Source organism: Schistocerca nitens, chromosome 1 (assembly GCF_023898315.1).
Source record: "Schistocerca nitens isolate TAMUIC-IGC-003100 chromosome 1, iqSchNite1.1, whole genome shotgun sequence".
Lineage (NCBI taxonomy): Eukaryota > Metazoa > Arthropoda > Insecta > Orthoptera > Acrididae > Schistocerca > Schistocerca nitens.
The window spans coordinates 1,099,828,141-1,099,841,051 of record NC_064614.1 but is presented as its reverse complement, the minus strand read 5'-3'; the positions used below and the strand labels follow the sequence as shown (position 1 = coordinate 1,099,841,051).

Sequence of the window (12,911 nt, the reverse complement as noted above, 5' to 3'; positions counted from 1 at the left end):
CACCTTATCTTCAGCATTCTTCTGTAGCACCACATTTCGAAAGCTTCTATTCTCTTCTTGTCCAAACTAGTTATCGTCCATGTTTCACATCCATACATGGCTACACTCCATACAAATACTTTCAGAAACGACTTCCTGACACTTAAATCTATACTCGATGTTAACAAATTTCTCTTCTTCAGAAACGATTTCCTTGCCGTTGCCAGTCTACATTTTATATCCTCTCTACTTCGACCATCATCAGTTATTTTACTCCCTAAATAGCAAAACTCCTTTACTACTTTAAGTGTCTCATTTCCTAATCTAATCCCCTCAGCATCACCCGATTTAATTCGACTACATTCCATTATCCTCGTTTTGCTTTTGTTGATGTTCATCTTATATCCTCCTTTCAAGACACTGTCCATTCCGTTCAACTGCTCTTCCAAGTCCTTTGCTGTCTCTGACAGAATTACAATGTCATCGGCGAACCTCAAAGTTTTTACTTCTTCTCCATGAATTTTAATACCTACTCCGAATTTTTCTTTTGTTTCCTTTACTGCTTGCTCAATATACAGATTGAATAACATCGGGGAGAGGCTACAACCCTGTCTCACTCCTTTCCCAACCACTGCTTCCCTTTCATGCCCCTCGACTCTTATAACTGCCATCTGGTTTCTGTACAAATTGTAAATAGCCTTTCGCTTCTTGTATTTTACCCCTGCCACCGTCAGAATTTGAAAGAGAGTATTCCAGTTAACGTTGTCAAAAGCTTTCTCTAAGTCTACAAATGCTAGAAACGTAGGTTTGCCTTTTCTTAATCTTTCTTCTAAGATAAGTCGTAAGGTTAGTATTGCCTCACGTGTTCCAACATTTCTACGGAATCCAAACTGATCTTCCCCGAGGTCCGCTTCTACCAGTTTTTCCATTCGTCTGTAAAGAATTCGCGTTAGTATTTTGCAGCTGTGACTTATTAAACTGATAGTTCGGTAATTTTCACATCTGTCAACACCTGCTTTCGTTGGGATTGGAATTATTATATTATTCTTGAAGTCAATGGGTATTTCACCTGTCTCATACATCTTGCTCACCAGATGATAGAGTTTTGTCATGACTGGCTCTCCCAAGGCCATCAGTAGTTCTAATGGAATGTTGTCTACTCCCGGGGCCTTGTTTCGACTCAGGTCTTTCAGTGCTCTGTCAAACTCTTCACGCAGTATCTTATCTCCCATTTCATCTTCATCTACATCCTCTTCCATTTCCATAATATTGTCCTCAAGTACATCGCCCTTGTATAAACCCTCTATATACTCCTTCCACCTTTCTGCCTTCCCTTAATTTGATTATAATCATAAAATTAAATGTGAAATAAATATGATTATTTATTAAACCTGAATAGTGTTGTGCTGGCTCAAAATGGGTCTGAGCACTATGGGACTTAACTTCTGAGGTCATCAGTCCCTAGAACTTAGAACTACTTAAACCTAACTAATTTAAGGACATCACACACATCCATGCCCGAGGCAGGATTGGAACCTGCGACCATAGCGGTCGCGCGGTTCCAGACTGTAGCTCCTAGAACCACTCGGCCACCCCGGCCGGCCTCGGATTGGGGATGGATGGGGAAGAAAATGAGCTGTGACCTTTCAAAGGAACCATCCAGACGATCGCCTTGCATGATTTGTAGAGATTCTTGAAACCTGAATTTGGGTGAGCGGACGGGATTCTTTATTGTGCACAAATCGAAGAATTTCAAACAAAGCACACATACATGAAAATTTTAAAATTAGCTTACCATATTCATTTTTGTTTTTGTTTCGTTATTTACGTTTCATTTTAACTCATTCTAATTATCTACCTTTTCGTTCTCTACTATTTGCTTTCGTGGTCTTCAGTCCACCTACCTAATCTTCAGCACTCCACTGTAGCATCTGATAAAGGCTTCTACTCTCTACGTGTGTTAACTCTTTATTTACCACCTTACATTTCCGTACAAAGCTACAATTCAGATAAAAAACTTCCTAATATTTAAATTTTTATTCGATGTCAATAGTTTTCTCCGTTTCAGAAACGATCATATTGCTAAAGCCATTCTATACTTTACTTCCTCTCTACTCTAGCAATCATCACTTCTTTTACTGTCCAAGAGACAAAATTCGTCTACAGTATATTTCATTTACTTCACGTCTATGGTCCCAATTTTTTATGTTATCAGACTACTGGTTTCGGTCTATAATGACCATCTTCAGAGCTGTTTTATAAAAACATTTCTTAAGATGCTGAAGCCATACTGGTATGACAAATGCTGAAAACAAAATCAGCGCCAGTATCGTCAAACCTATATAAATAATAATATAACCAAGAGTCATTTTGTCAGCAGGTTATATAGGTTTGACTATGCTGGCGCTGATTTTGTGTTTAGCATTTGACGATGCTACTAGGGATCCAGAATACTAGGGCATGTTTTTATAAAACAGGTCTGGAGATGGCATTATAAACCGAAACCGTTAGTCTCATGACATAAAAATTTGTGACTATAAACGTGAAGTAAACGAAATTTATTCTGCTTTTGGGTCACTGTTCAATTCGCGACCATGTCGCAACTTGTGAAAATTCACCTACAACTTTTAATGTTTCATTTTCTAATACATTGTCTCATCATTAATATGACCGTCAAAACCATGCATAATCACCGTTTGCAGGGCAGAGTGCTGCGAGACGTACAGGAAGAGAGTCAGTGAGGTTCTGAAGGCTACCGTCTGTATTGTGGAGCCTTGCCGACTCCAGTGCTCTGGTCAGCTGGGCTAGGTTTCTCGGTTGACGATGCACGCCGCGAACAGCTCGATCGCGGTGGTCCGCAGACTCTGCATTGGGTTTAAATCCGGGGAATCTGGTGACCAGGGAAGTACGATAAACTCACCCTGGTACGCTCCCTGAACCACCCACGTACACTGCGAGATGTGTGACACGTTGCTTGTAGATGCCGTTGTGCCGAGGAAAAACAAACTGACATGACCCCAAGGATAAATGCTTACTTGTGTTCATCCATTGTGCCTTAATTCTGGAAACGCCACGAAAACATCCCCAGACCACAACGCTCCCTCCTCCGGCCTGGTCCCTTCCAGCGATTGTTGCAGACTGTTTGCTTTCAGACGTCTCACGTACATGCAAATGACCATCTGTCCGACGGAGCATAAAACGTGATTCATTTGAAAAGAATGTCCAGTTGCGGTACTGGCCTGCAGATTCCAGTCTCCGTCGTTGACGAAAAGCATTCACCATGAGTGCAAGAACCAGACGCCCACTGCGGAAGTCCATGCGCATCGACGTTTGTTGAACGGTAGTTGAGAAGACATTGTTGGTAGCTCGTTGGTTCATCTGAACCCTCATTTACTCAACAGTTGCACGTCTGTTCGCTCGAACACATCTCCGCAGCCGGTGTTCACCCCTGTTATCCATAGCCCGCGGTTCGCCATAGTTGCCACGGTGCCGGTTTTGAAAAGCGCCATTTTGCCGTGGAGTTTATAAACTTACCAGTTTCAGAAATGCTTCCATGCTTGGCTCGAAAGCCAATGATGCTGCTCTTTTGGACGTCAGATAAATCGTTAAGTTTCCGTATTGCGAAAACAATTGCACAGCGTTATACCTCCTCCCCACACGCTCTATATACCCTCCACTGCTAGTGCTGCCACCTGCTAGGTGTCAGTGGTTATTGAACCTTGACGTCAAACATCATCAGTCGTCAAATTAATGTGACTCGACTGTCTATAATTCTCTTGACATCGTCTGCTTCAATTCGACTGTATGCCACTAATCTTGTTTCACTTTTGTTTATATACGAAGCGTGTTTTTTAAGTAAGCACCGTTTTGAAATTAATAAAAGACGTGCTAAGATATTTCAATAATTTTATTTTTACATGAAAGCCTTTACCTTAATCTACGCACTGACGTCATTACAGTCTGATTCATCCTTGTTTACGTTGTGTACTGAGTGTTTAAGATGCCTCCGATAATCGTGAGTCCCGCTGACTGTGAAGTACGGGCTGTTATAAGATTTCTTAGTGCTAAAGGCCTAAAAGCGATCTATATTCATCGTGAGATCTGTGCAGTTTACGGAGAAAACATTATGAGTGATGGAATGGTAAGAAAGTGGGTGAGAGCATTTAAAGATGGCCGCACAAATGTGCATGATGAACTGAACAACGGAGTAGGCGTCCTTCGGTCGTTAATGAAAGTTTGGTGCAGGAAGTGGACAATAAGATCAGAGAAAGCAGACGCTCTACGATTTTCTCCTTGCGGGATGACTTTCCTAATGTTTCTCGTAGTGTTTTGTATGGCACTGTGACCGAGCACTTGAATTACCGAAAATTGTGCGCAATTTGGGTACCAAAAATTTTGACGGATGTGCACAAAACCAAACGTATAGACAGTGAATTGACTTTCCTTGAGCGGTACCATAACAACGATGATGATTCCTTAAGCCAAATTGTTACGGGCGATGAAACATGGGTGGCGTACGTCACACCAAAATCAAAGCAACAGTCCATGGAAGTTGAGCAAGCCGGCCGCGGTGGTCTCGCGGTTCTAGGCGCGCAGTCCGGAACCGTGCGACTGCTACGGTCGCAGGTTCGAATCCTGCCTCGGGCATGGATGTGTGTGATGTCCTTAGGTTAGTTAGGTTTAAGTAGTTCTAAGTTCTAGGGGACTAATGACCACAGCAGTTGAATCCCATAGTGCTCAGAGCCATTTGAAGTTGAGCAAGGGTATCGTTTTGCTTCAAGACAATACCCGTCCGCATGTGGCGAATCAGACCAAAGATCTCATCACATCTTTTCGATGGGAAACTCTAGATCATCCTCCGTACAGCCCCGATCTTGCGCCCAGTGACTACCATCTGTTCCTGCACTTTAGGAAACACCTGGGCGGTCAGCGTCTTCAAGACGATGACGAAGTCAAAACAGTGGTGATGCAGTGGTTAACAAGTCAGGCGGCAGACTTCTATGAGGAGTGTATTCAAAAACTGGTACAACTTTATGACTAGTGCCTCAATATTGAAGGAAATTATGTAGAAAAGTAGATTAAGATACAGGCTTTCATGTAAAAATAAAATTATTGAGATATGTTAGCACGTCTTGTTTTTAATTTCAAAACGGTACTTACTTTAAAAAAAACACGCCTCGTACATCTAAAAAACCCTTTAGAAGATACTATCCATACAGTTCAACTGCTTTCCTTCGTCATTTCGCCGAGTCTGAGAAAATTACGTTTTTTATTTCTTCGCCAAATATTTTATTTCCCTTTCGAAATTTGCTCTTGGTTTTTTTCACACCTTTATCAATCTATACACTAAAAAACACCAAGTACAATCTACAACGCTCTCTTATTCCCTTCTCAGTTACTGATTCCCTTTGATGTCCTTAAACTTCAGTACGTCCTGAACTGAGGTCTTGTTTCTGTACAAGCTGTAAATAACCTTTACCTACTTGTAAAATCCCTGCTACCGTCAGAATGTCAAAGAGAGTTTCCAGTCAACACTGTCTAACGCTTTGTCTAATTATACAAATGCTATAAGTGTAGGTCAGGACTGCCTCGCATGTTCCTACATTTCTCCGGGGCCCAAACTGATCCATCTCGACATCGGGGTCTACTAGTTATTCCTATCTTCAGTTAATAATTCGTGACTGTACCCACATACTGTTAAGTTATATTGTATAAATGCTGTCATTAGTATTTCGTTATTAAAGTTAAGACAGTAAAAGGTTCCAGAATGTAGAGAATATTTAGTGTATTGCGCCACCTTCTTCAGATATAAAAGAGGGCAGCTTTCAGATAAGAATATGTAAATTAGTAAATCAGCCTTTCACCTTGTAATGGCTCTTTATTTGCGAAACCATTACCATCCGCCAACCCTATTTTTCGATACCGTAGATTAACGAATATTTTTCTACGTAATGTCTCATATTTTTGACTCAATTCAAATTTTGTTTCATTTTTATATGTATGTACGTCGATATTTTGAGATACAGGGTAGTCAAGTTTTTGTGTTGAATATGAACAGTCTTTGTGTTGGAAGTGAAAAGATGAGTCTGAGTTGTCAACAATGAAAAATGTTGTGAGTTTTATTAAGAGCAGTAAGGGCTGCGAAATTGTATGATGAAGTGTTTTGAACACGCGAAAGTATAAAGAGTTTAATAAATGTGAATTTTTGTGAAAAGTGAGTGTCAAGAATTACACTCCTGGAAATTGAAATAAGAACACCGTGAATTCATTGTCCCAGGAAGGGGAAACTTTATTGACACATTCCTGGGGTCAGATACATCACATGATCACACTGACAGAACCACAGGCACATAGACACAGGCAACAGAGCATGCACAATGTCGGCACTAGTACAGTGTATATCCACCTTTCGCAGCAATGCTGGCTGCTATTCTCCCATGGAGACGATCGTAGAGATGCTGGATGTAGTCCTGTGGAACGGCTTGCCATGCCATTTCCACCTGGCGCCTCAGTTGGACCAGCGTTCGTGCTGGACGTGCAGACCGCGTGAGACGACGCTTCATCCAGTCCCAAACATGCTCAATGGGCGACAGATCCGGAGATCTTGCTGGCCAGGGTAGTTGACTTACACCTTCTAGAGCACGTTGGGTGGCACGGGATACATGCGGACGTGCATTGTCCTGTTGGAACAGCAAGTTACCTTGCCGGTCTAGTAATGGTAGAACGATGGGTTCGATGACGGTTTGGATGTACCGTGCACTATTCAGTGTCCCCTCGACGATCACCAGTGGTGTACGGCCAGCGTAGGAGATCGCTCCCCAAACCATGATGCCGGGTGTTGGCCCTGTGTGCCTCGGTCGTATGCAGTCCTGATTGTGGCGCTCACCTGCACGGCGCCAAACACGCATACGACCATCATTTGCACCAAGGCAGAAGCGACTCTCATCGCTGAAGACGACACGTCTCCATTCGTCCCTCCATTCACGCCTGTCGCGACACCACTGGAGGCGGGCTGCACGATGTTGGGGCGTGAGCGGAAGACGGCCTAACGGTGTGCGGGACCGTAGCCCAGCTTCATGGAGACGGTTGCGAATGGTCCTCGCCGATACCCCAGGAGCAACAGTGTCCCTAACTTGCTGGGAAGTGGCGGTGCGGTCCCCTACGGCACTGCGTAGGATCCTACAGTCTTGGCGTGCATCCGTGCGTCGCTGCGGTCCCGTCCCAGGTCGACGGGCACGTGCACCTTCCGCCGACCACTGGCGACAACATCGATGTACTGTGGAGACCTCACGCCCCACGTGTTGAGCAATTCGGCGGTACGTCCACCCGGCCTCCCGCATGCCCACTATACGCCCTCGGTCAAAGTCCGTCAACTGCACATACGGTTCACGTCCACGCTGTCGCGGCATGCTACCAGTGTTAAAGACTGCGATGGAGCTCCGTATGCCACGGCAAACTGGCTGACACTGACGGCGGCGGTGCACAAATGCTGCGCAGCTAGCGCTATTCGACGGCCAACACCGCGGTTCCTGGTGTGTCCGCTGTGCCGTGCGTGTGATCATTGCTTGTACAGCCCTCTCGCAGTGTCCGGAGCAAGTATGGTGGGTCTGACACACCGGTGTCAATGTGTTCTTTTTTCCATTTCCAGGAGTGTATTTTCAAGTGACCATTGTTTAAAAAAGTATGAAGCACATTGCAAGGAAAAACATAAATCATCAAATTAATCCTGAAAGATTGTCTTCGTAAGTGCTTCAAGTCGGCCTAATTAACATCCGAATGCCTTTCGCACCAACAGCGATAGTCATGCTATCTAGACATCATGTTTAATTACGAGCCAAAGCCAGAGCGAGATTCAATTGATGTAGCAATACCTGCCACATTAAAGACCTTTTAGTTGCGCAATAAAAAGATCATACTTTGAGTGCGCGACGTGCTAATTTTTTAACTAATTAACTGTTAGTGGAGGTATTGCTATAACCTCAGAAAGAGAAGTACCTCCGCTAAGTCTCATGGCATCGCTTGGAACCAGCCACTCACTTGTCGGTGCCGAACGCCTCGACCACCTCCCTCCACTGCCGCACCATGTCGTACGTGCCGTCCTGGTGTTTGGTGTACCTAGAGGTCAGGCCTCCGTCCACTTCTTCCTCGTCTCGGAACAGACCGTCTTCGAACAGGTGCGGCACTGCATCCATGCGAAACCCGTCCACGCCTTTCTCCAGCCAGAACCGCATGAAATCCTGCCGAACACAATCAACTCATTAGTATATGAACAGCAAACATGACATAAAAATTTTCTGTCTCAGTCACAGGGTATTTTTATTAATATAGTGTAAGGAGTTCACCACCCTGCTGGAGCAAATGTAATCTCGATGTATTGCTCACTTGCTAGAACGACAATTCACAGTCGCTGCCTGAGACATAAAATATCTTTGCCCCTCTAAAAGAGAGCGGCAGTAGAGTCGCAGGTGAGAGCAGTCTCTACTGCAGTTGCAGTCGCTCGCTGCTACAGTGTAGTTGTAGTCTATCGCTGGTACAGCACAGTTTATAGTTAGTAGTGCATAGTTAGTAGTGCAGAACAAATTGTAAAATTTTATTATACGGAACTGAATAATAATCGTGATCAGCCGCAGAGCTAAATGATACCATGGAATAAGATGATGATGAACAAATGAATAATTGTTAATTTAATGAAAAATAAACAGTGTAATTAAGTCAGCTATCTATTGTAAGGTAAATTTTATTATTTTTATTGGCATGCGCGTACTTAAGTCACTTGTCTGAGATGTTAATATGAATTTGTTTCAATCTTTTCATATGTGTTTCGTCAGCACCAGTTGACCCAGATTTGTTATATATTCAATTTTCCCGTGTAATGGATTGCAGATCTTTATCAATAACGTAAAAAATTTTCACAACATAATTATTTTTCCCAGTCAGCTATAAAGGTATAATTTCCCCTTAAGTCATTCCGAGTCCCGATCCAGTCATTTATCTAAATTAAAATATTCCAGAATTTTTGTTAGATCATAGTCATGCGCTCTTTAGTAATCAGACGACGAGCTGTGCAGCTGTGTCACTAAGTCAGTTTTTCTGGTAATTCAGATCTCAGGCAAATGTTATCGAGTATTAGTGGATAGGCCAGCATTGCACTAAGCTGTGCCATTTACGAGCAGATATATAGACAACGTTATTCGGCGACACCATCACGAGGTAAGAATTTTTTCAGTTTTTCTCACGGACAGATCCAGATTGATTTCACAGGGCCATGGCGTAGCGCTGCTTACGTCAAAATTTAAGATTTATCAGTTTTCATACGTCAGAATTTGTTGTTGTTGTTGTGGTCTTCAGTCCTGAGACTGGTTTGATGCAGCTCTCCATGCTACTCTATCCTGTGCAAGCTTCTTCATCTCCCAGTACCTACTGCAACCTACATCCTTCTGAATCTGCTTAGTGTATTGATCTCTTGGTCTCCCTCTACGATTTTTACCCTCCACGCTGCCCTCCAATGCTAAAGTTGTGATCCCTTGATGCCTCAAAACATGTCCTACCAACCGATCCCTTCTTTTAGTCAAGTTGTGCCACAAACTTCTCTTCTCCCCAATCCTATTCAATACCTCCTCATTAGTTACGTGATCTACCCACCTTATCTTCAGCATTCTTCTGTAGCACCACATTTCGAAAGCTTCTATTCTCTTCTTGTCCAAACTAGTTATCGTCCATGTCTCACTTCCATACATGGCTACACTCCATACAAATACTTTCAGAAACGACTTCCTGACACCTAAATCTATACTCGATGTTAACAAATTTCTCTCCTTGAGAAACGCTTTCCTTGCCACTGCCAGTCTACATTTTATATCCTCTCTACTTCGACCATCATCGGTTATTTTACTCCCTAAATAGCAAAACTCCTTTACTACTTTAAGTGTCTCATTTCCTAATCTAATTCCCTCAGCATCACCCGACTTAATTTGACTACATTCCATTATCCTCGTTTTGCTTTTGTTGATGTTCATCTTATATCCTCCTTTCAAGACATTGTCCATTCCGTTCAACTGCTCTTCCAAGTCCTTTGCTGTCTCTGACAGAATTACAATGTCATCGGCAAACCTCAAAGTTTTTACTTCTTCTCCATGAATTTTAATACCTACTCCGAACTTTTCTTTTGTTTCCTTTACTGCGTCAGAATTTAATTATCCAAATTTATTTTTTTTAATTTTCTGTTCGGGGAGATTATACATCATTATTTTTAATATTTTTATTTATACGGGAAGGTTACGATATGATCGCTTTCAATGTCTTATGCACCGCCATAAGATACGGAAAGAGAGAACACAGCGGGGCTAGTCCAATTGCAAAAAGAAAAATATTTAACGAAGTAAGAGAAACAACTGAACACATAACACTAGGGCAACACATACCAAAGTATTTCCATAAAATGCTTGGTTAAGAAAAGCATGTCAATTTAAACTGCAACATTATAAGAAGCAGAATCAGGGCTGGGGTAGCGTGAGGTATGAAGTCTACGTCTTTATTACTAAATCTATTCGCAACACATTTTGTGGACGGTATCCACTCACACCTGCAAAATTCTATCATTGTACGACACACAATTAAGGAAATCTGAAGTCACAGCCACTTAGATGCGTGAAAAACTAGGTTTTCTTAAAACGGAGAGCAAATTACCCAAACTGTCCTCATCTTGTAGTTGGTGATGACATAACTTAGCGACTTCCAACAAACGTAAAAACATAATTTCAAACCTCCTCTAAACTTTTCCTCGGTCACAGGCTTCACGTCAAATATTTAACAAATCACGTCATCTGTAAAGTAATCAGAAGTTCGAAGCTGTTTTATTCTGGTAAGGTTCCATTCGTTAAAGAAGCCACAGTCTATTGGCATCTTGGATGCGGGTATGGCCGGCCGGAGTGGCCGAGCGCTTCTAGGCGCTACAATCTGGAACCGCGCGACCGCTACGGTCGCAGGTTCGAATCCTGCCTCGGGCATGGATGTGTGTGATGTCCTTAGGTTAGTTAGGTTTAAGTAGTTCTAAGTTCTAGGGGACTGATGACCGCAGAAGTTAAGTCGCATAGTGCTCAGAGCCATTTGAACCTTTTTTTTTTATGCGGGTATGTAGGGCATGTGGTCAGCACAACGCTCTCCCAGCCGTTGTCAGTGCTAGCCAAGCTCAACAGCGCATAACTTTGGTGATCTAATGAGAACCGATGTTACCGTTGCGTCAAGGCCGTTGCCAGATATACATATATACATTCTTTTAACGTGTACGGCCTCCTCCTGGAACAGCTTGCATATAACTTGTGGTGTCACCGCCAGACACCACACTTGCTAGGTGGTAGCCTTCAAATCGGCCGCGGTGCGTTAGTACACGTCGGACCCGCGTGTCGCCAGTATCAGTGATTGCAGACCGAGTGCCGCCACACGGCAGGTCTAGAGAGACTTCCTAGCACTCGCCCAGTTGTACAACCGACTTTTGTAGCGATGGTTCACTGACAAAATACGCTCTCATTTGCCGAGACGATAGTTAGCATAGCCTTCAGCTACGTCATTTGCTACGACCTAGCAAGGCGCCATGTTCAGTTACTATTGATATTGTGAATAATGTACAGTCAAGAGCGACGCTCGTCATTAATGGATTAAAGTTAAGTATTCCACCAGCTACGTCCGTTTTTCTAAATTCTAATTTCCTTGACCTGTTCTAGACCTCACGCCAGCCTGCGGGAGATAAAACGCGTGCCTTTCGGCTTCCTCTAATAACCCGGTGTTGGCTCTCCTGCCAACCCACAACACAACTTTTTATATCTTTTGCATATTCCATTCTATGTCCGATACAATGCTTTCAATTGGATCAATCGTTCTGTTTAATCACAAACGTCACCCAGCAGTACCGCGTTTGATGGCACAATGTTCAAAAATACTACACAATCCTCTCTGCAGTATCCACTGTGGAATTAACTACTGTCTACAACAGGTGTCTGTTGTAGGTAAAGGATTATTCGCTACAGAAATGTGTGGTGCAGAAATATATAGTAATAGCAAAACCGGAAGAATGTATAGAGAAAATTTTCGCAACAGATGTCATACTTAAGGCAAAGAGTATCGCCAGAAAGTGAAACTTACAATAAATTGGGCAGATGGAGTCGCAAAGGCCAAGATTCTTGACAAGTGATGAGTTGTTGTACAGACTTTGAGATCATCGAGTCGCGATGTGTGGGAGAAGGTTGATCAACAAAAATACGTCTACTTGTTCGTGAAATACACACTTCGGAAAATGCACTATGGATTCTACTGGTGGAGCAGCAATTGCAACCGCGTCATAAACAATGTGTGCAACCATTGAGGTCAAGCGATTATGAACTTAGAGTTCAGTTCTGGTATGGACTATCCAGAGCATTGCTGCACTGCAGAAACAGCATGACGTGGTTGCAGAGAGTGTCATGTCTGAATCGATGATAATCCGTACGCCACTCTCGTCTCACATCACTGGCAACGGTTCTGTACCACCTTGATGGCTGGAACTGTACAAGGTCCGGTAATAACTCCTTATTGGCTGCCGAACCTAGTGACTGGTGCACATTGTCTGATGTTCATCTCAGGCACACTGCCGCAGCTGGTGGAGGCTGTGCTCTTTGGTGCCGCCAGAAGATGTGGTTTCAAAATGACGCGCAAAATACCACTGCTGTATAAATGTGCGTGGGCAAATGAATAACAAATATACTCATTAATGTATAAGAAGTTGAGATCCCATGCCATTTCCAGTACGATCGTTGGCTCTCACTCCAATGAATTCTTTTCCACGAAGTTGGAACTCCAGCGGAAATTGGAGAGGAAGTAGTTTAGGACCGGTGGTGCCTGTCCAGTTTTTCAACACACAGCACTTACGGCTAAGAGAGCGCGTCAAAATCTTATTTACA

At 43.2% G+C, this 12,911-nt stretch overlaps 1 protein-coding gene across 1 annotated transcript in view; it reads right to left on the bottom strand.

Moving 5' to 3' along the window:
• The window catches only part of LOC126230929 (uncharacterized), a 344,514-nt gene that overhangs the window by 274,807 nt on the left and 56,796 nt on the right, over window positions 1-12,911 (bottom strand). Inside the window, exon 5 of the mRNA XM_049942408.1 lies at window positions 8,017-8,216. Coding sequence (XP_049798365.1) covers window positions 8,017-8,216 — 200 coding nt within the window. The remainder of the gene's footprint in view (window positions 1-8,016; window positions 8,217-12,911) is intronic.